We start from the raw sequence: 23,350 nt of genomic DNA, 5'->3' as shown, positions 1-23,350 counted from the left end.
TTACTCATTTTCAAGCTGGGTAGAATTGAATACTGTGTAGTGAATGAACTCTGTGGTAATATTCCAACATTATAGCTGCTATAAAGTGAGATTACATTCTTATTCCGATGGCAACATGATTGCGCACAGCTTGTGGTTGCGTGTCCGACTCCTGTCAGAGCTGCAGAGAATTGGCTTGAGCCGAGGGACAGAGAGGGTGGGATGAGGGAAAAGCTGGTCTGGATAATAGTGGAGAAACTCGCTCTGGTAAACTTAACATCTGCTGGTGGGTTTATGTGAAGAATCCGTGTGGACCAGGGGAACAGTGTTCGTGCGTAAAGTGGAAATGCCCGATCCGTCACGGGCATTGTTTGTCTAAAAGTAATATGCACTTTGAACTCAAGGGAAGGGGTCAATACGTGGCTCTCTGAGCTGCGATTATTAAAAGAAATCCGGATATTTTAAAGACAGGAAGAACACGAATGTCATGTAGAAGTAATACAGTCATCAGTATATCCTTTTTATTGTAAAATCAACCTTCAAAACATCGTAAAACACACAAAAACATCAAAATGCAGCGCGCGTAATGGCTCGATCCAGTCCGGATTTTCCATGCGATGCGCGTCGGAGCCCTGGAGGTGGATAAGCTGGTAGAGCCCGCTCTCTCTCATGCCATGCTGGGCCACAAGGGCTCCGGGAGACGCTGCTACATATTACCGAGAACCGGGTTGGAGGAGAGGCGGAGGGGGGAATAAAAAAGTTTCGTTTAAACCTGGCAGATAAACTTTCAACATGAAGCCTCACTGACGCACCATTTCGACACCACCACCAGAGCTAGAACAAAGCTTGCTTTTCCACTGAATACATTTTCCTCCTCCCAGCTTGTGTTTTTCTTCCCTCTTGTATTATTCTCCGTGCGTGCACGGCTGGTCGGGGCTCGCTGTCATTGCGCGCTGAGATGTTGGAGTGACCATGGCTGCGCAAGTTGCATCGGCTCCGACCAGAACTAATAACACAAATAAGAAATTGTCAAGCGGTTTGTGTCCGGAGCTCAATTCGGGGAAATCAGGAGGAGGAGGGACCGTACAGCGGACTGGACCGATGCTGGGCTCCGGAGATGGGACTCTGAATAATGTAGACCATCACCGCCGGAACGAGCTCAACATGGTTCATTCAACTTCCACGACTCACAACGCTTCGGACGGCAACGACAAAGATGGGAGTAACCTCACGTCCGCCTCGGCTTCGACTAATTCCTCCACTTCCTCGATGGAAACAGGTTTGATTGCGAACCACAAGCTGAAATGTGTGGGGAGCGGAGATCCCCCTCAGTCTCAGCCGCCGCCGCAGCAGCAGCAGCAGCAGCCGCCGCAGTTCGGACAATTTGCGCCACATCAGCAGCGACAGATCCAAAGTAACAACACCGCCAATAACAACGGCCAGGGGCCCCGTGGGGACAGGGGGGTGGATCACCAGCACCACGGCGGCAAAGAGAACCTGTTGGGGGGCCAGGGAGAGCCACAGCAACACATGCCAGGAAAAGGTGAGGGGGAGCTCACCTGTAAACCCGCGGAGAGGATGATGGGTACCAGGTATGAACACTCTAACTTGGGGCCAACTAGTAACAACTCTGAGTTTAATAACAACTATTACACTCCTCCGAGGCCTTGTTATGAGCAACATGGCGGACAGCAGCAGAGCAGTGGGATGGGGATAACGCACTCTTCGGCACAGAACAGCATGGAGAACTCCCACGAAGCGGGGTACCAGAACAGCCAGTACAATCAGTACCCGGCGTACAGGGCAGGCTACGGCGGAGGGGCCTATGGGATGATGGGCCCCACCGGAGGCAGACAACCTGGGAACATGATGATGGGCAGCAACTCCTCAGCAAGCCACAGCAAGTCCCCTCTGGGAGCTGCTTCGGGGGGCTTTCAGAGGTTCCCGGGACAAACTCAGCAGCAGCAGCAGCAGCAGCAGCAGCAGCAGCAGCAGCATCCCTCAGGGGCCACCCCGACTCTAAACCAACTGCTGACGTCCCCCAGCCCCATGATGCGGGGCTATGGTGGTGCATATCAAGACTACAGCGGCCCCACGGCGCAGCAGCAAGCAGGCATGGGCCTAGGGAAAGACGTGGGGCCCCAGTACGGAGCCAACTCTGCTCATGGATGGGGAGGGCAGCAGAGAAACCATCCGCAAATGAGTCCAGGGAATGGAGGGCAAGGCCTCGGCAGGGCTCAGGTAAGTTTCTGGAAACTTCATTAGTCAGCCAATCAGTGAACTTTGGTTTTTCTCCACGCTGGTGTCACTCATTTTTACAAGGTGATGTGTGTGTTGACAACAAATAGGCCCTTATGCCCCGGACATTACCTGTGGATGATTGTTGAAGTATGTAGATCATTTCAGAAAAATAACCTTGGTTTATATGTATCAAGGGGATTTTATGCAGAATATATATATATTTTAATTGTAGGTAAAAGTGTAAAATATAAGACCTGTTGGAGATTTAACAAGACAGAAAAGGGGAAGATAGTAAGCAAAACATTTAAATTCTAAACAATTTTCTTCTTGATTTGGCTTTAAATGAGGCTGTAATTACTGATAGGCTAAATCATAGGCGGTGACCATACTCATGTTTTTATAGATCATATTTGTGTTGTTCACCCTCCACTTTATTTCTTTTTTGATATGAGTTTTAAAGCAGCATTAATGTTAGAGAGATTCAACTCTCTGCCGACGTGGTGTTAGACACGTTGCGAAACGCCCTGTTTAGAGGACGTGTTGTGTTCGAGGTGCTCGCCGAACAAAGTAAAACATGCCTTTAGAATCTGTAGATCAACGCTAATTTTAAACGGCAACGTTCTCTAACAATTCTCAACTCTTCGTGTTTTGAAAAATGAACGGACACCGTGGCCGTGCGAAGAAACAGTGTGTCTCTGTCCGCGCGCTCAGTCTCGAGCTGGAGCATGTCGGTGCGCCTCGTTTATTCCCATGCAGCTCGGGATTTGAATAGTGGAGGTAAACTGGCTAAAAGCTCTCCGCACTCCCAGCTCACAGTTGACACCCAGACTGCCATCTGATTGGCTCCCTGTGGTCCCGCTGGGCAGACTGCACTCAGAAAAAAAGGAGGATACTTGCAAGGCTCCTTGGCCATGGCGTTGTAGTGATGCTGCATTCATGTCTGATGGGAATATTCCAGACTTGGAGGCCTTCCAACGCAATAATTGAAGTTTTATCAAGGTTTTGGCTGATCTGGATAATTATTCTCATAATTCTTCCACACTGAAAAGATGTACAAAAACACTTCAATGTCAGCTCTTAATGACAGAAAGGAAATCATGTGTGAGTTAACATTTTAAACTACTTTTTCTACTTGTATTCTTTGTTGAAGAATATGTTTTTTAAGTTATTTGTAATTTAGCATTTTAATTATAGTTTTTGAAAAATTGTCCAACACACATATCTTAAAAATGAGAAGTTAAAACATAATATAATAATTGTTGCATTGACATTTTGAAATACAAGGGAAAGGTCCGTTTTTGTGGAAACCATTTTATTCAACAACCCTGTTGGCTAACCTCTGTTAGCTTGAGGTTGAATGCCTTGCATGAGGGCACCTCTGGTAAAACTAGAAGAAAGTATTCCTCCCCCTGTTTTTGGACGCTGCACTCAGGGGTCCCTGGGTGTCCCCAAACCTTGTGCTGAACACCGATGTGTCAACAGCGTGCAGACATGGGGGAGGCACTGCCAGCTCAGAACTCTGCCCCAAAACAAAAAAGCAGCCATTATCCTGCAGTTGTTTTTGATGCACTAAATTATTCGTACCGCAGGATGGCACATCTGGACGTTGAGCAAAGCTTATACTGTCTGCAAAACAAAAGCAGTTCATTAGCCTACATTGTTTCAATCAAAGGCAATTTGCGTTGGATGCTGGGGAAATTAAGTGAATGTTTTAGCGTGGGAGTGTTTGCTGCCGTATTGATTGTATCAAATGATGCACTGATAAAATGGTCACGAGAAACCTACAGTAAAATCACTCCTTAATTATTACTGGGTTCGTGCAAACTGGTTATTAAGAATATATGGAGACTTATAACTCTGATAACAAATCAGTATAGGTATATTCTATACTATTTATGTTCAGCTTTTTAGTGAGTATATATCCAACAAACCAGCTCCCTGAACAAATCTTACGTTTATCATTATATATGGCAATTTCTTTTTTTCAATCTGCCACTTCAGGATTGAATGCTTGTGCGACAGGGTTCTTTCCTCAGCTCTACCTACATTTCAGCAGCAGTATATTCACGCTACAAAAGCCCTATGTTTAATTCATATTTGGAGCGGCAGCAGCGCTCTCCTGCGCACTGACAGGCTGTGTGAGAAAGCCGGGCGGTGTAGTGCATAATACTGCCTCCAAATTGGCCCCGTGATATGCCTGCGCTTCACTTCAGAGTGCGTTTGGTCGGAGCACGCCTCCGTCACCTGTTGGCACAGTTTCCCCTCTTTCAAATTCAATTTCCCTCCCCACTGCCTCTCTTCAGGAGCAAGCTGTGAGCGAAACGAGTGCACCTCATTTACACCGCTGCCCCCCCCCCCCCCCCACCTCACGCTCACTTGTCTGGCCGCTCACCAAAATAAAGACAGAACCCTACTGTGTTTGTTTGTGTGTGTGTTGTACACACACCAGAGACACATGTTATTTAGAGGTGTGTGTGTGTTGAACCTGCTCTATCATCAAAATCACATCGTCCTATAGTTTTACAAATAACGGAGGCCTATTTCATCGACAATAATAGAACAATTTTCAGTGTTCAGTTTGTGACCTTCAGCCTCATTGTGTGTTTGCATGTTTGGTAACACGCCAGCTGTTTTAAGTAGTCCATGCTGTTTCAGCTCAATGTGTGTTTTCCTATAGCAGTAATACACTGCACATGTGCACTCCTAATGACAGCATATTCTGTCTCAACCTGTATGTATAACAAGGATCTGTCTGGAATCTACGAATCAGAAGACATCACAGACACAACACAAACATATCACACACACACAGAACAATACAAGTAATTAGTAGATTATAACGAGAGCGTCGGAAATAGCGTTGTTGCTCACATAATTGCAGCAGTAACTCATTTAAAATCTGACCTAATAAAACAAAAATAAATGGATATCTACGGCTTCCTCTAATTGATCTCTATTATGCTCGGTGTTTTGCCTTTGTTTTAAAAAAAAAGTGTAATCAAAGCTCAGTAGTTCTACATATCAAAGACGAGAGCCAATCCCATCCTTGGTTAATGTGCTTACCTTGAAATGATTCCTGCTCGCAGTGCTCTCCAGTGCATACTGTTTACATTTCTCTCTTATGAATTATTAGTGTGATATGAACAAAGACTTTATAATAGGAGCAATGCATCAATGTCACATTGTATTATGCGGCTATCTCAGGGAGCCTTGTGCATAGTGATGGGCCTGACTGTGGCTGCTGGAATTTAATTTATGGCTCATGTTCTGCATCGGGCAGACAGCCCACGGGGTCCAGTCAGGTGTGTATGTTTGGGGGGCTTTTTTTTTAAGGGTGGTGTTTACTGTTTGTGTCCTTCAGTGTGTCTTTCTCTGTGTGTGTGTGTGTGTGTGTGTGTGTGTGTGTGTGTGTGTGTGTGTGTGTGTGTGTGTGTGTGTGTGTGTGTGTGTGTGTGTGTGTGTGTGTGTGTGTGTGTGTGTGTGTGTGTGTGTGTGTGTGTGTGTGGCCTAGCATTACTATACTTGTGGGGACCTACATCTGTTTACACAGTCACGTGTGGGGACTCACCTCCCTTATGGGGACAAATTGGAGGTCCCCATGAGGGGAATCATTCATTTTAGGGTGAAGACTTGGTTTAGGGTAAGGGTTAGGGTAAGGGTAAGGGTTAGGGTTAGGGTTAGGCATGTGTTGGTTATGGTTAAGGTTAGGATAAGTCTCCAGGAAATGCATGTAAGGCAATGTAATTTCCCATGAAGAGATGTATACGTGTGTGTGTGTGTGTGTGTGTGTGTGTGTGTGTGTGTGTGTGTGTGTGTGTGTGTGTGTGTGTGTGTGTGTGTGTGTGTGTGTGTGTGTGTGTGTGTGTGTGTGTGTGTGTGTGTGTGTGTGTGTGTGTGTGTGTGTGTGTGTGTGTGTGTGTGTGTGGGCTGGAGACTTCTGAAGCCCCTTCATCAGCACTAAGCAGTCCAACTTTAACCCCGCCTCGATCACAACGTCTCTCCCTCCCTCCGTCTCTCGCTCTCTGGTCCCTCCCGTCAGTCGTTTGTTTATGTCAGTTTGTTTACATCTCTGTCTTTGCTAGCAAGTGCACTGCTGATTAGCAACACTAGAGTGACATTTTAATTTGCTCTGTTGCGTCCGATAAGAGCCCAGCGCATCTTCCTCAGATGAAACACAGAGCTTGCGTAGGTAATTGGCAGGCCGGGGTTATCCCTGGTCTGCATGTGGTTCCCACATAAACGCCAATTAATTCAGATTTTTAGAAAAAATATGAATTTAAAGAATAGTCTGTCCAGTTGCATAACCAGACGTAAATTGGTTTTATAAGATGGCTTACTAAAATGCATGTTTTCCCTTTCTGGTTGCACCATGCACTCTCAGCATCCCTTGGAGTTAAAGGTTGATTTGTAAAGGCCCTGAAGAAAGTATTTAATTACTGTGAGCGGCCGCTGATTTGGTGTTCTCAGCTCGGTCTTATCCAAACTGCCGGTGTCAGGAGGAGGCAGAAAAATCTAAACCAAAGCAATTTTTATGGAAGAAATGTAATTGTGCACATGGGAGAATTTGACTTTTCCGTGTGGATGTAGCTTTCAGGCTTTGATTTGATATTTATTTCAATTACATTTCTCAACCTTGTTTAGTTTGTGTCAGCAGTGGAGAAGAACTACCATGTTATAAAACTACAGGCGGCATCTGGCATTCTGGGATTTGTAGAATATATTACAGCTCTGTTATTTATTTAGATAAAGAACCTACATGTAAGTGTGACCCCAACTTTCTATTTTTGTCTCAAACAGAATGATGGATCTAATAGCAATGACATTTTCAATAGCTGTTAGCGCTCTTTCTATTATCTGTTCAATTTATTCAGTGAGAACTACCGCCAGCAAAAGGGAAGTCCTTTGAATAGTTATTAATATTTGTGAATTCAAAAGTGCCACTATGCAGCGTGAAAACTGAAACAAAGAAAAGGTATTTGCAGTGTTAATATGACTATGTAGTCACAACTTCTGCAAAAGCACAGTTTTGACATTCTTGTTTGTAAAAATATTGCTTTTGTTATATTAGTTATAACCAATGCATTCCTGTGGACAAATGTTTATGTATGAACATTGATTCATACACATAGTTTTGATTGTGTAATTTAATCAATTTCAAGACTTTCTTGTGATATGTTATTGGATTTTTAGTTGTCTTTCTAATTCCAATAGGTCATGGTTTGCATCTATTTGCAGAGACTCAGCTGCTGCCTGCTCTGTGTAAACAGGCGGCGTATAGGAAGGCCAGAGATGTAGAGATGTAGGCGATATTTGAAGTGAGTCACATGGAGGGCTGCTGACTTCCGAGGAATGGGCCTGGCTCCACTAACAGAGACAGAGAATCAGTATCTGAACTCTGGAAACATGTCAGCATAGTTAAATCCTCTCTCTCCTGATCTCACCCTGCATCAGCCTTGTAAAATGTTGCACGAGTATTTACGAGTTTTTGGCCTCACACACACACACACACACACACACACACACACACACACACACACACACACACACACACACACACACACACACACACACACACACACACACACACACACACACACACACACACACAAAGATATTGGGTTTCCTCCCCTCAGTAGTGTGTGTGTGTGTGTGTGTGTGTGTGTGTGTGTGTGTGTGTGTGTGTGTGTGTGTGTGTGTGTGTGTGTGTGTGTGTGTGTGTGTGTGTGTGTGTGTGTGTGTGTGTGTGTGTGTGTGTGTGTGTGTGTGTGTGTGTGGTGTGTGTGTGTGTGTGTGTGTGTGTGTGTGTGTGTGTGGCTGGCAGGGTGCTAGGTATTATGGCAGTGGATGCTGTAGTGACACCCCCCACCCACCCCTCCACCCTGACCTTCACATATGCTAATTAGCCATGTGGAGCTGCAGAAAGGAAGGAGATTTGTTTTTCTCAATCTTTTTCTTTCCTTATGGCATTTTGCTACATATTATATTATACTGTATACGCACTAATAAACAGATGGTTTTCTTTTTACTTTCACAGCCATGTCTTTTTTTGTCTCTCCTCTTTTATCTGCCTCATGTCCCTGGCTCTCAGTAGCTAGCTGGGTCTCCCCGGGGACCAGCAGTCAGTTCAGAGGTATTTAGACAGACAGCGTATCCTATCGAATATGTATACACTATAGTGAACAGAACTGTGTTAGTGCTGATACACTGCCCTGCTTCTCTCCTCTCTGGCCCGCAGAAGAGGGAATGGAAACACAGTGTCCGGGTCAGTTCCTGTAGAAATGACTCATTTTGTGATTGCAGCAATTAATGCAAATTCAAAGAGTCAGCGTGACATTTTTAAGATCCAACCATTTCCTTCCTCTTTATATAATACAACTAATGGTCTGATAGTTCAGCTTTACAAAAAGAAAAGAGAGGGTGATAATTGGCGAATTATTATCAGAATTCCCTTTTTTATTTAAAAGAATGGAGGAGAGTTTTGGGGCACTTTCGTTGTCAGTGAATATGTATAGTATTGGTTTAGTCTGCTGAGTAGATCATCCACTTATAACAAAATGAGCCCATTTGGTTTGTAGATTGTCACAGAGATTTTGACATAGAAACCAATGTGAAATCCATAAAGTGGGACTTCACGTGTGAACCTCCACCATCCTACCCTCCTCTTACCAGCCTGTGAGAAAATCATCATCATCATCATCATCATCATCATCATCATCATCATCATCATCATCATCATCATCATCATCATCATCATCATCATCATCATCATCATCATCATCATCAAAGCCTCTGTTTCCACATTGCACACGGTGCTCTCCAGTCACACGTCTTGCTGTTTTGGTTCGACTTGATCCTAATCAGCGCTGGCACAGTGGGACCATTCGCTATAGGAAGAAAAAAAAGGAGAATACAACCAAACGGCACGTATACATGCATATTGGCTCACTGGAGAAACTGCATGTACTTAGTAATTTAGCCTATAGTTTGTTTCAGAACACAGATATTTAGTCTCTGTATTTTTGCACACACCTCTCTGATATGGCCGACCTGAGTTCCAGCCACTCCTTTGACACAAACCTGATGAACTGGATTAGATATTGACAACACAAGTGAACTTTATTTTTGAAGCTTAAATGTCGTATTTCTTTAAGATGTTAATTCCTTCAAAGGATATCAATACGGTTGGCAATAGCAGATGTTTGCTGTTCACAGTTAATCTCCCTGTGCAACTGAGCCTGTGTGTGTGTGAGTGTCTTCCTACTCAATGAACATACATAGTTACTGTTGGCTAAACATGCAAAGGTTACTGTAACATGCCAGAGGGGAGTGTGGAATACCACATTAACATCCCTTTTACAAACACCACTGTGCCAGGCCTATCGCCACCGCGCTGCAGGAGCACATGACTGCTACGCTGCGTGATACTGGATGGAGGAACTCCAACACAGTGGCACTCTTACTCTTCCAAGGAAAATGGCTGGTTGTCAGTTTTTGGCATGACTTGCCAGGACAAATTACGATGCTTGAACCTGAAACCTTCCTCCACTCAACCCAAGGCAAGGGCTGACAGCTTACATTGCTCACACAGTTACACAATGCGGAGGTATTGTTGTCTTGTCTGACCCGCTGGCCTCTGGCTGCATGTGTCAACAGTTTGTTGTGTACTGTGAGAACTTCCAACAACTCAGTGGGCAGAGGCTGGATTTGGCAACACTTTGTTGGAATAAGACCCTTCTGTGGGGGTTATTTTTTGTGGGGTTGAATATTTCCCTGAACGCTTCAGACAGATTTACTGCAGTGTTGGTATGGGACTATGAGAATAGCTTTATAAGGCCTTCACGGATCAACATATCCACAACTTAGCTTTAAATGTAGCTGTGTTTACTATTTCTTAAGCAATTAGGGATAATCTTTCTAGCAGAAATGAATACAAAGAAACTGTGGGACTAATATTAAAGCATTCTGTGTTAATTAGATGTGTTATGGTGGTTAAGGAGGATGTTGGCCTCTCACCCGCTGGGGCTAGAGTCTGTGCTGACAGTCGGAGTGATTGTTTTGATAATTATGTGTGCATAAGCCCGAGAAGAGGCTCTTACTGCATTTAGAAAAATACTTTCTTTTTTATATTTACAGCTTGGTTTGTCTGCGCTTTCAGCGTTGTTCTGAGGGATCCATTGTTTTCACTCGCATAACGGTTATTTTAATTAGTCTGTCTTTGGAAATTCCCTGTGTGTGTTGTGGTTTGTGTTGGACACTGCAGTCTCCCACAGCTCCCAGACATTTCTCAACTTTTTTTTTTACATGTTGGCTACGTTCCAAAAGCAGAGTCATGCGTGGAAAACTTCAGCAAGTTCACATTTTTCATCAGCATTTTAAAGCATAAACCATCCCTCTTTTTCTCTGCCGTTCTCTCTCTCCGTCGGTCTTCCCATTTGTTTCCAAGTCTCTGTCTTTTGGATGCTAGTTGTGGGTGACCTTGGCTGGTGACTACAGTGCCTCTACTCATTAAGTAGTAAAGATGAATGGTTCCATTATAACAGGGGGAAAAAACGAGCAGGGCCAATTAGTGGTAATTAACAGCGAAGAGGGCGAAGCGCTCTAGAGGGCACCATGACCCGCACTCTGGAGGGGCAGAGGGGAGCAGGGCTCATGTATATGGGGGGGGGGGGGGTTTAAGGCATATATGTGCAGAAAAATTAGTATTGGATAAGTGTGAAGTAGGTGATAATAGGTGTGTGTACTACTTATGTAATGGAAGGAGATGTATTCGTGTTTGTGACGGAAACATTACATTTGTGTGTTCAATTTTTGGTAGAGTGTGTGGCTGCCCAATATAATTATTTTATATGGATATTGTGATTTGAGACTTGATATCTATTTCTTATGTCGTTATATCGCATAAGTGTCTTTTCCTGAAGACAGTATTTGGTTTAATGTGAAAATAAATATATTGCTGTGGTGCTGCGAGGAAATCCTGTTCTACAAAGATATACAAACAACCCATTTGTATTTGGTACAGATACTAATTTCAAAATGATAATGTTACATATCATTTTCAATGATTATGTGAATACTGTTTCAAACATGATAACTCCCTCTTATATTTCATATCATATATTGCAATTGCATAGTTAGTTAGTTTCTCCAAATGGTGCAGCGCTACCAACCAGTAGTCATTCTGTTATTTGCCTTTACCCACTTAGCTATTTTATCATCATACCAGACGATATTCCATCAAAAATATGTATATGTGAATGTAAATATTTTGTGAAATCATCAATTGTTACTACAATATCATTGCCATACCGATATGGTATCTGATCAGAAATATTGTCTATTATATTTTCTCCATATCGCCCAACCTTAGGGTTTAGTATCAATATGTGTCCCTCGATGCAATGGATTTGTTAATCAACGGGAGGTCTACGTTTATATATGTGTAACCAGGGTAATGGGAAATTGTTTGTGTGAATATGAGCATAATGGTTACAAGTGGGTGTTTATGTGATGTTTAAGATATACGCCTGTTATATAACGAGGTGCTTTGTAACGCAAATCTGTTGGTGTGTAGCATTGGAGGCATTCCTGCATGCTGACGTATTGGAAAATCACTGGGGAAAATCGCCACGTTTGAGCATATCGAGGTGATTGGAGGTCAACAGCCGGCAACACCTCTCTTTGACTCCTAACCCGTGATGTGATGCCCCCCCCCTCCTCCCGCCCGCCGCCCTTTAGTGTGGCCAGGGAGCTCGTTAGGCAAAGGTCTGAGAATAAAAGGCCCTGAAATGCCAAGCCAATATAGCATCAGCGCTAATGAACATTTTGCGATGATTTTTGTCCTTAATTGGGGATTTTTTTTTTGTGCTGATCTGCAGTATTTTAACATCTCAGCATCAAGGAGGAACTCAAGGTTGTTCACTGAGAGACTCTTACTCTCCCTCCGTCTCTCTTTCACAGCCGCTGCACTTGATTTATTCACCCCGCCTACCATCCCGTTTTTTATCAGTTCTTGGTTGAAATTGTCACAGTCGTGTAATCCTTTGGGGGCCACTATAGCTGGGAGACACACACACGTGAGCGAGCACTAAGACGTGTGTGTGTTGTAATGGTATTGGCGGTGAGGTGTTTCACCAGTAGGTAGAACGGGGTCTTGTGTCCAACATGGAAATCCTGGCAAGTCAATAAAGGGATGTTCAATATAAACGGGAACAAGGCTGTGTGTCACTTTAACAGCCATGTTAGAATTGGCAGTTAGTGACAGAGAGCATTTGTCGAGGCTGGAGATTTTTTTAAAGGTATTTTGCAAAGTGCTGGCAAACTGGCAAAGTGCTGCTTTCAGGGCCCCTGAAATTGCAATTCCTAGTAAATGGATGGTTTGAGGAGTATACAGTGTATTAGAAGTCAATTGTGCATGGGAGGGCCTATTTTCCATATCGCTAGTCGAACAAGTGTGTTACTGTGTGTGTATATGTGTGTGTGTGTGTGTGTGTGTGTGTGTGTGTGTGTGTGTGTGTGTGTGTGTGTGTGTGTGTGTGTGTGTGTGTGTGTGTGTGTGTGTGTGTGTGTGTGTGTGTGTGTGTGTGTGTGTGTGTGTGTGTGTGTGTGTGTGTGTGTGTGTGTGTGTGTGTGTGTGTGTGTGTGTGTGTGTGTGTGTGTGTGTGTGTGGGGGGGGGGGGTGTGTGTGTGTGTGTGTGTGTGTGTTTGTGTTTGTGTTGCATTTCTGCCTTTGTGGCCCACACTAACGCATTGAGACTGCACATGCCCCCGCTCCATCTATTCCCCTGTTGCTCCAACGACTCTCGGCTCCGTCATGCACAGGTTTGTCTGTATGATAAGGTTGATGGAGGGGGGGGGGGGGTCACTGTGGGGGCCACTACGTACATTACAAACCATTACCCATAATGGCTTCCTTCCCCACACCCGGCATATCCATTCCCTTTCCCTCTTCTGACATTTATTTTATGACTGCTTACATATCAAATATTTAAATAAACAGAATTGGGGGCTTCGGCTGAGGTTTGCCCGGGAGGGGAGTTGCGGCGGAGGGAGAAAGGGGATAGATGATGACATTCATTTCCGAAACGAGGAAAGAAAAAAAAAGACAAGGTTGGGTGGAGGGGTGGTGGTGCTGAAGGGTGGGAGGAAAAGCAGCAGCGGAGAGGAAGGGGAAGAAAAAAATGCTTCGCTTGGCTCCAATCAAAGCTGGCGGAGGAGGGCGGCGTGTTTTTTTGCTTACGCGTGGCAGCATCGGTGACAGACGGCTGTGTATGTGCTTGTGTGTACGGGTGAGAATGTTTATGTGTGTGGGGCTCATCCGTCAGCATTTCCCGGGGACGGGGGAAAAGGCCCTTGTGGATCGTAAAAAGCAGCCCGTCGTGCTGAAGCAATATCAATTGCGCGGCAACCGGCAATGAGTTCAGAGCACAAGGCAAAGTAACAAAGGGAGAACAAAAAACAAGAAAGAAACTAAGTGTAACACAGCAATGAGAGGAAGGACACAGGGAGGGATTGAAGGTGAGGAATAGGAAGATTTATCTCTTTTTTTTCTCTTGGGGAGAAAGTGGGTGTGAAGGGGGGAGGCAGAGTAGGAAGGGGATAAGGAGGAAGGTGTAGATATATATGTAGAGAGACAGAGAGTCCCGGGGTGCAGGCGGCCAGTCTTGTGCTGGCTGGCATCGGTGGGAGGCCCATTACTGTCAGGCTAATCTTAAAATAATTAATTGCGAAGTCGACGCTTTTTAAAGAGTATTGTAATTGAATCCTAAATTAGGCTTGGGAAAGGGGACGCGTCCTGCTTTGCTGCAAGTCTGTTCCCATTCTACATTCACACACACACACACACACACACACACACACACACACACACACACACACACACACACACACACACACACACACACACACACACACACGCACACGCACACACGCACACAAATAGACTATGAGTGTGATGTGCGGGCAGGAGGGGAAAAAAAGACAACAGGCGAAGGAAATGCTAATGAAATGCATATTTGGGGAGACGGGGACCATCTATAATTTAGCTGTGCTCTTTGAATGTGAATGATTTGTGTGCAAGCGCTGTGATTTATTTTTGTTGTGCAGAGGGATAATTCTGTCAGAGTAGGCTTTTAGTCTTGTAAACAAATGTGGGGAAAAGAGCAGAATAAAAGTGGAGTAATAAAGTAAACAGAATGGTATGAATACATTTAGCTACTGGCATGAATCATTTGTATAGGGGATGGAGGGGTTTGATGAAAGAGAGATGACAGATATGAGCGCTGTGATAGTGCCTGATGAAATTCTGCGCTGCATGGCCTCCGATTCACTACTTTCTGGGACTTTCTTTCATTTTTTTTCTCTCATGGATTAGTGCAGTGTATTCCTTTCCCACGCACCCACACAAGTAGGTAGAACGAAGCCATAACAGGCACACGCCTAACATGCACCTTATAACCCCTCCAAGGCCATTTAGCACTAACCTCCGCACTAAGGCTCTGCTTAAAACAAGCAGCTCAATGTGCTTTCACTTACACACGCTGCTGCCCACATGGCTCCTGCTGGATGACCCCTGCAAAACTATAAGCTATAGAACTTTCTGGATCAAAGCTCCGGGAAAGGGGTCTGCCCTCCATAAACGTCGGCCCTGCTCCATAACTCTGGCAGGAGCCATGGAAGAAAGATGGCACGGGGTGCGAGGTCAGGGAGACGTTTCTAAAAGGCAATAATGGAAACTAGGCAGTCGACACATGCTTTGTGTCAAAGATAAAAAGTAGAGAGACTGCAATCATGTGTGGAATATTTTAGTAAACTCCAACTTCTATAAACATTGAATGTCATAGCATTTACATTGCAAGTGTTTATAAAGGGCTTGATAATACCTGTGATATAGCTCAGCGTTGACACACAGATGACTTGATTAAGTATCTAAAAGGCGGAGTTGCTTATGTATTTCCTGTTATGCTACGCTGTGCTTACATCTCACCTCTGCCAAGTTCCAACACATAAGAACCAGTTGAACCGCTCCTCCAACATGTTGGCCCTTGCTGCCGTTCACCCCAATGCACCGCGCAGTTCAGGTGCAGCTTTATTGTCATCTGTATTCAAATCCACGTCAGAAATGGAGTACAATGCAATTCTTCAGCTCTGGCGCAAGAATCGGGCGGCATCAGCATGACAAATCAAACGTTCCTCATGCTGTTTTCCAAATGTTTGAAACCTATTCAACTCTTATTTGGCCCTGCTCTGAAGGCTATATACTTGGCTCAGAACATCCCATTTTCTCCTGGCTGACTGGGATGAATAAAAGCGGAGCGGACAATATTGTGGTCTAGCTGAGCACGGCTGACTCTTCTGTCTCTGTGATCCCTCTATCAATAAGGAACACAGGCCTGTCAGAAGGCCTGCCAACTGTCTGGCTGTCCACGCAGCCTGCTCTCTACGCAACATCTGGACACAGATGGTACGCACTGATCGCACACTCACACACACAATACTTATACACATGTTTTGCTGATTCTGGCAGACTTTCACAGACATATATGTTCATTTACAGGTTTTTTAAACAGTAATTTGTGTGTGTGTGTGTCTGTGTGTGTGTATGTGTGCCTCCATGCATCCACAAACATATTCAACTTACATATTTAGTGCGTGACATGAAGATACATTCTCAGAATCAGACACATGGTGAAACGTGTGTTATTGCTGAAGGATCCTTGGGGTCTCCTGGGAAATATGCACGTCTCTTTAATATGTCTGGCCTTTAATAAAAACCTGAACATCAAAGGTCGGTCAAGGTTCAGTGTGTAAAACAACTCATGATCAGGGTACTTATTCTGGCCACAGAAGTGGGCTTGCTCTGATTTAGAAACTCTGTGTGGTTGCATTATTGATCAATTCTGAATTAGTTACTGTAAGATTTAGCTATCGTTGCATTTGATTTTCTCATATCGTAAAAATATATGAGGATGATGAAAACTAAACTACTAAGGACCAATACCTGACAGCCAATATGTATGGGGTTCTGGTGTGGCCAGCAGATATCCAAGCTAAGATTTCTTGGTGCGCTGCTCCAAGTTCACAGTTCGATGAGCAAGTGATTGTTTCACAAGTAGCCTGTTATCAAAAGAATGTAAGCTTATAAAAAGCAAAATATTCATCAGACGATGGCCAATGAGCTCCGGGATTGCATTTCGGCCTCGATGTTTTTTTATTTGTTCTCTCCTCACAGAATGTGTTAACCAAAGCCTGCTTGAACGTGATTGGTCGGTTCGGGTTGGACTAAAAACAGACACTACAGTAGACACTTCTTATACCAATGCTATTACCTACACATTCTTTATATGAATGTACGGTCTATTTATATACAGTGGGGCAAAAAAGTATTTAGTCAGCCACCAATTGTGCAAGTTCTCCCACTTAAAAAGATGAGAGAGGCCTGTAATTTTCATCCTAGGTACACTTCAACTATGAGAGACAGAATGGGTGGAAAGAATCCAGGTAATCACATTGTAGGATTTTTAATGAATTAATTGGTAAATTCCTCGGTACCTTCACCTACAAAAAAACAAGATTTCTGGCTCTCACAGACCTGTAACTTCTTCTTTAAGAGCCTCCTCTGTCCTCCACTCGTTAACTGTATTAATGGCACTTGTTTGAACTCGTTATCAGTATAAAAGACACCTGTCCACAACCTCAAACAGTCACACTCCAAACTCCACTATGGCCAAGACCAAAGAGCTGTCAAAGGACACCAGAAACAAAATTGTAGACCTGCACCAGGCTGGGAAGACTGCATCTGCAATAGGTAAGCAGAAATCAACTGTGGGATCAAAATGATCACAAGAACGGTGAGCAAAAATCTCAGAACCACACGGGGGGACCTAGTCAATGACCTGCAGAGCGCTGGGACCAAAGTAACAAAGGCTACCATCAGTAACACACTACGCCGCCAGGGACTCAAATCCTGCAGTGCCAGACGTGTCCCCCTGCTTAAGCCAGTACATGTCCAGGCACGTCTGAAGTTTGCTAGAGAGCATTTAGATGATCCAGAAGAGGATTGGGAGAATGTCATATGGTCAGATGAAACCAAAATAGAACTTTTTGGTAAAAACTCAACTAGACGTGTTTGGAGGAGAAAGAATGCTGATTTGCATCCAAAGAACACCTGCTGTGAAACATGGGGGTGGAAACATCATGCATTGGGGCTGTTCTTCTGCAAAGGGACCAGGACGACTGATCCGTGTAAAGGAAAGAATGAATGGAGCCATGTATCGTGAGATTTTGAGTGACAACCTCCTTCTATCAGCAAGGGCATTGAAGATGAAACGTGGCTGGGTCTTTCAGCATGACAATGATCCCAAACACACCGCCCGGGCAACGAAGGATTGGCTTCGTAAGAAGCATTTCAAGGTCCTGGAGTGGCCTAGCCAGTCTCCAGATCTCAACCCCATAGAAAATCTTTGGAGGGAGTTGAAAGTCTATGTTGCCCAGCGACAGCCCCAAAACATCACTGCTCTAGAGGAGATCTGCATGGAGGAATGGGCCAAAATACCAGCAACAGTGTGTGAAAACCTTGTGAAGACTTACAGAAAACGTTTGACCTCTGTCATTGCCAGCAAAGGGTATATAACAAAGTATTGAGATGAACTTTTGTTATTGACCAAATACTTATTTTCCACCATAATTTGCAAATAAATTCTTTAAAAATCAGACAATGTGATTTTCTGGATTTTTTTTCTCATTTTGTCTCTCATAGTTTAGGTATACCTAGGATGAAAATTACAGGCCTCTCTCATCTTTTTAAGTGGGAGAACTTGCACAATTGGTGGCTGACTAAATACTTTTTTGCCCCACTGTACATTATTTTCAGCACCATGTACAAATCTCAATATGGTCTTTTATAGCTCATATGGTCTGGCACATTTAGTCCACCGTAAACATGGCTGCCCTGGGGCATAACAATAATGGGACTGAATGGTGGAGTTAAGTGTGAATCAGAGGTGTGTATGTGCAGTCAGGGCAGGCCATGCATCAGGGCTCCCACAGGCTCGCATTGATCGACCCAGTTCCCCCCCCACCTCATGTTCCCAGCCAGCATCAGTGATTGATTCCCAGTCAGGGCCCTGGAGATGGGAGGCCTGGCCTGGGCTAACAGAGCCTGGGGCCTCCCTGAGGATGACCTGGGGCGGGAGGGAAGCCTATTTCCAAGGCCCCTTACCCAGGTGGAGGAGCCCATTTCTGGGAAAGTCTTCTCAGCGGGGTGCAGGAATGGAGGCTCACATTCATTACGGGAGAAAATGAAGGCCATGTCTGCTGCTGCTGTGACCGCTTTATTGAGCTGTGGGGAAAAACAAGTGTGTGATTGAGTGTATGTATGCAAGAGGTGAGGAGATATTGGTGCATAGGGGTTTGGGGGGAGTGAATACCACCTTAACATGCTTTCACACAGTCCTTCATACACACCGACACACTGTTCTATTACCACTGAACGCTGGAATACATTTTCTGTTTCCACTTACAATGTTCAAGACTCTAACCTGCTGTGTTCCCATTCACACCGAACACCACCGCCGCGGCGAGTCAACAAGCCCCTTTCCATGTCATGTTACAGGCGATAAAGTGACATACTGTAGAGTAAAATTGAGGGGGAAATAAATTATATGAAAATCCATTTTTTTCTAATTAACTTTGTAAATTTCCCGCTGAGCTATCAGACGTGGGGGCCCGCCGTGTCGTGCCGAGTCCGATAATGAAATCAATTTGGTTCAAATTGTTTCAGGTGACTTTTAATGAGTATCTAATATCCGCCTGAGGAAGGAAGGTCAGGATATTTGTTTGTTATTTGTGTTTTTTTATTTAAGTGATGGATCGCTCGCAGGACAAACATGGATGGTTTCACCCTGGAGGACTGGGCAGTGATCCAAAACAAACAGCCTGAATATAAATCCTTGTTGTTTTGGTAGGAAGCCCCCTATGCACCGCGGGTATGACCTGCTTTGACAACTTGCTTTACTGTATTATTACTTCTTATTAAGTGCTTCATGAAAGATATATATATATTTTTTAAATATTACACCTGGGTTTCAGGAAGAGAACCAGGGAGGAAAGTTGGAAAAGAGCCTAATAACAGGGACAGGGGCTTATTGTAGTTTTTCTTCAGATGAAGCTTTCATAATTTACTCTGCTCCCTCTCCCTCAATGGCCAGCCTCCCAGCCTGAGGAGCTCGTTAAGCTTTGCCTTACAGGGAAGACTAATGGATGGCAGAGAATGCCCCCTCAGGACCCTTTAGCATCGTTTCCGTTGGTCTGCTCACTTAGTATTCACTTATGTATTTTCACCCTACTCTGAGCACAATATCATGAATAACCATTGCTAATTCATAAACACACTTGGCGATACGGGACCTCGTTCATAATTATCCAAGCTGCAGAAAAGCAGTTCCTCTCCAATACCATTCCATTAGCAAAGGTGGTGATTTCCTTGAATAAGGGTGGAATCTAGCCTGCATATTTAATAGCAGCATTTCAGCTCGGCTCGGGGGGGACGTGGGAAGCAAAAGGGCAGCACATTTACTCAAATAGCGTGTTCTCTCTCTCTTTGGGGCAGATGGGAGTTATTGTTCTTTTCCTGTCCCCCTTTTTCGCTCTTTTATTTGGTTGTGTAACAGCATCTCTCCATGGGGTTCTGCGGACAGGGGAAGTGCATTCCTCTCGTTCCACCACTCTGCTCTCCACGACCCTTATATGAAATGGGTTTTTTTCTGCGGCCCTCTGCTGTCCCGGGGTTTGCGGCAGGCAGGAAACACACAGGACTGAGTGACAAGAAAAGACTTGGAATGTAGCAGGGCTTCAGAAACTGTGTAAAAATAGGCTAGCAGCGCCGCAAGAGGTGCTCTCCCTATACCCTGAAAGCATTTCATTTGCATTGGTTTCAAAGCGATAGTAGTACCGCCACACCGTCTAACCTAGAGGCGTTTCAGTGGATTTTCTTCCGGGCAGAGAAACTCTGCTGGTTTTCAGCAAGAATGTTAGATGATTTAAAAACACATGCTCAGCACATAAAAACACTGTGAATGTGTTAGGAGAGAAAGAATGAGGATCTCGGATCAGACTTGAACAACACTACAAAATGTTCCTTGGAAAAAGCTTCTTGCTTTAACTAGACCTGACGCAGGTTAATCTTCTTTTTATTCCTTGTTAAACGGGGAAAATCAGAATGAATTTATTCTTGGACAACTGCATCCTGGCAGGAGATTTGACTGGCAAATGTGTGGTCTGTGTTCTCCCACACTCTACTGTTTGCAGACGATCGCATTTGATTTGTTTTCATTCTCTAATGGTGTTTCGCAGTCTTGTCAGCCACGTCTTGTTTTGTCATTGAGGGTTTTCTCTTTATTTATGTCCCTGACGCTTCTTCAGCTCTCAGTCTTGGCGAAGGAAAAGGGCTCCGACGACCCTGCGACCCCAATCTCACTTGAGACAGATGAAGCAGCCTCTCTCCTTCTCCTGCTCCCTCCCCTCTCCTCCCCTAGCTTAATGACGTCTTTGTGCCGGCCGTGACGAACCGAACGCTCGGGAACTTTTTGCACACAGGCGGGGGCTGGAACGGGTCGGTGTGTTTCCGAGCACCCTGATGTGCGTCAGGTGTAAATATTGGTGTCAAACTCAGAGGGCACACCGATCAACAGCTCCGAGGACGACGCAGTAGAGCGAGCAATTATGTGCATTGCGCCAAACACAAAAGCACGCCAGTCGGCCGCATATAACAACCTCTTATCTGGCTTTCTTTCTTTTCACAACGCGTAGCATCGTTGCCGAACATATACGTTTCCTTGTGTCTCCTTTACGGCTGTCACTCCCCACTCCTCTCTCTCCTCAGATCATTGCATGCTTCTCTTTGCTAGCCAGCCTGCATGCCTATTGGGGCTGGGGGAAGGCAATTTGGATCTGCCCAGCTCCCGGCGGACCAGTGCTGCTCTTCATTCATTACCAGACCTTTTACTAACAAGGCGCGCGTGCCGAGATGCAGGACGAGATTGCGTTTTAAGACATAATTCACCGAATGTAGTCCTCTTAGCGATTCAGTGGTCACACACCGCTCAGCTACTTCCCTCTAGCTTACACGATACGTTTTCAGGATGGGGGTAACTTGATAGGAAAGATCTGTCAAGGTTAAGTGTTGTGTGGTGTTAGTTAAGTGAAATGAAGTGATGGACCCATACTAAAGAGTGATCTATTCCTCCCTGAGGCCCGGGCAGTGAGGAGTTAACAGCTCCTCTCCTCTCTGCTTGATGACATCAGTATTGTCTCTGCATCCATGAAATTAATTTTTCTAATCTTAGTCAGCAGGAGCGGGGGAATTTGCACACATTAATATGGAACTCGATCTGTACTCGCCCACTGCTGCAGTCTCCTCTTTCTCCCCCCCCCCCCTCTCCTATCTTTTTCTCCTTTTCATCCCATTCTGTTTCTCCTCTGTTTGAAACAGGCGGGCCCAAATGCACAGCCTGAAATGCAGAGGTTTGTTCTGAAGGCCAGGGCGTCGCTGGGGCCCCATAGTGTAATAGGAATGGGAGAGTGCTCTGCTACGTGGTATAAATAAAACACATAAAAGACAAGGCTGATTGTCCCAGCAGACTGACCGGCTCTGGCTGCAGCATGTTGATTCTCCTGAGACAGACGCGGCGCAGAGGATAAAGAGGATCCATTGACAATAATTATCCTTATTTGTTTCTCCTCACAAATACACGCAGGCTCAAACACTTTCATTACACAGGTATAAAAAGCCGGCGTTCAGCAGTAGCTCCTACAAGAAAAACACAAGATAATCAATACCCAAAAGGCATCTTGGGGCTAATTTTCATACACAATCAGGCTTGATGCCTTTTTCTATGGTGATATTCAGAACCATTTTCACATGGCAGTAATTTGCACAATGTGATTGCTGAATTGGTTTTTATAATATAATGGCTGAAAAATATGAATCCTGCTATATTTGTAGACTGAAGCTAAGTACAGGGAGCTTTAGATCGCCAATACTCACTGCAGCTGCTGGTTCTTTGGGATTTCATAGGAACTGTTGCCTACCCAAGTCTGCTCTAATCGAGACAGAATTACACCACAAGGCGATATAATGGATCATAATGGTTGAATTGCTATTTGGAGGTTCAACTATTTGTGTAGTAGTAGCCGTCTCTCAACAAAGCAGGTTGTTCATCATTTTTATTGCAGGGGAAAGAACAAACTGAGTATTTTAGTGGAAACAGTGAATCCAGTTGCTCTCCGTGTGTGTGAGCCTGTCCCAGTCACTGTTTCCTGTGTGTGTGTGTGTGTGTGTGTGTGTGTGTGTGTGTGTGTGTGTGTGTGTGTGTGTGTGTGTGTGTGTGTGTGTGTGTGTGTGTGTGTGTGTGTGTGTGTGTGTGTGTGTGTGTGTGTGTGTGTGTGTGTGTGTGTGTGTGTGTGCGCGTGCGTGTGTGTGTGTGTGTAGTAAATAACCGGAATGAAGGCCTGGTGCAGACAGGTGATGATTTGGGCATCTGGTGTGAAGGACGAGGGCAGCAATAGCCACAGGGACAAAGTGTGTAAGTGAGTGTGTGTTTCTGCGCGCCAGCCTTGTCTGGAAGCACTTTCATTCCCCACCACTGATAAATCAAAAAGATAAAAAAAAAATTGCCAAACAATTTGCGCATTTCAAAATGAATTTGGAATAATAGCCATTTACCAATATTGTTTTATGTCTGTTTGATCCCAGTGTGTGTCTCATAATCCACATCGCCAAGCCTTTTGTCTCGAGCATTTTGTCTCTTTCTGATTAGCAACTTAGAACATTAAAGCGAGAAGGAATACAATAATTTTTTTGCAACATAAAAATGTTGTCGATTGAGCTCAGAAAAGCAATTTAGCAGGTTTCACCCCACAGTAATTTCACCCATGTTCTGTTTTAATGGCTTTGTTTTGCAAAAAAAAGAGAAAAAACCCCTCACGAGAGTCAGAAAGCTGGAGAGGAGTTCATAAATTGAATTTTAAATTTAGCAGTTGAATTACTATTGTCTCCCTTGCCTCCTCCCCTTCCTCCATTGAATGGCATGCCCAGATGAACAAAAGTGAAAAACACATTTTGAAGAAAATAAAA

At 44.5% G+C, this 23,350-nt stretch overlaps 1 protein-coding gene across 2 annotated transcripts in view; it reads left to right on the top strand.

Annotated features, from left to right (window-relative positions):
- The first annotated feature begins 593 nt into the window (after positions 1 to 593).
- The window catches only part of arid1b (AT-rich interactive domain 1B), a 179,844-nt gene continuing 157,087 nt past the window's right edge, over positions 594 to 23,350 (top strand). For both annotated transcript variants that reach the window (XM_071207190.1, XM_034111673.1), the window contains exon 1: positions 594 to 2,220. In XM_071207190.1, coding sequence (XP_071063291.1) covers positions 952 to 2,220 — 1,269 coding nt within the window. In that variant the 5' untranslated portion in view covers positions 594 to 951. The remainder of the gene's footprint in view (positions 2,221 to 23,350) is intronic.

The sequence above is a fragment of the Pseudochaenichthys georgianus genome, chromosome 22, assembly GCF_902827115.2.
Source record: "Pseudochaenichthys georgianus chromosome 22, fPseGeo1.2, whole genome shotgun sequence".
In the NCBI taxonomy this organism is placed as follows: domain Eukaryota; kingdom Metazoa; phylum Chordata; class Actinopteri; order Perciformes; family Channichthyidae; genus Pseudochaenichthys; species Pseudochaenichthys georgianus.
This window is presented reverse-complemented; position numbering and strand designations above follow the sequence as displayed.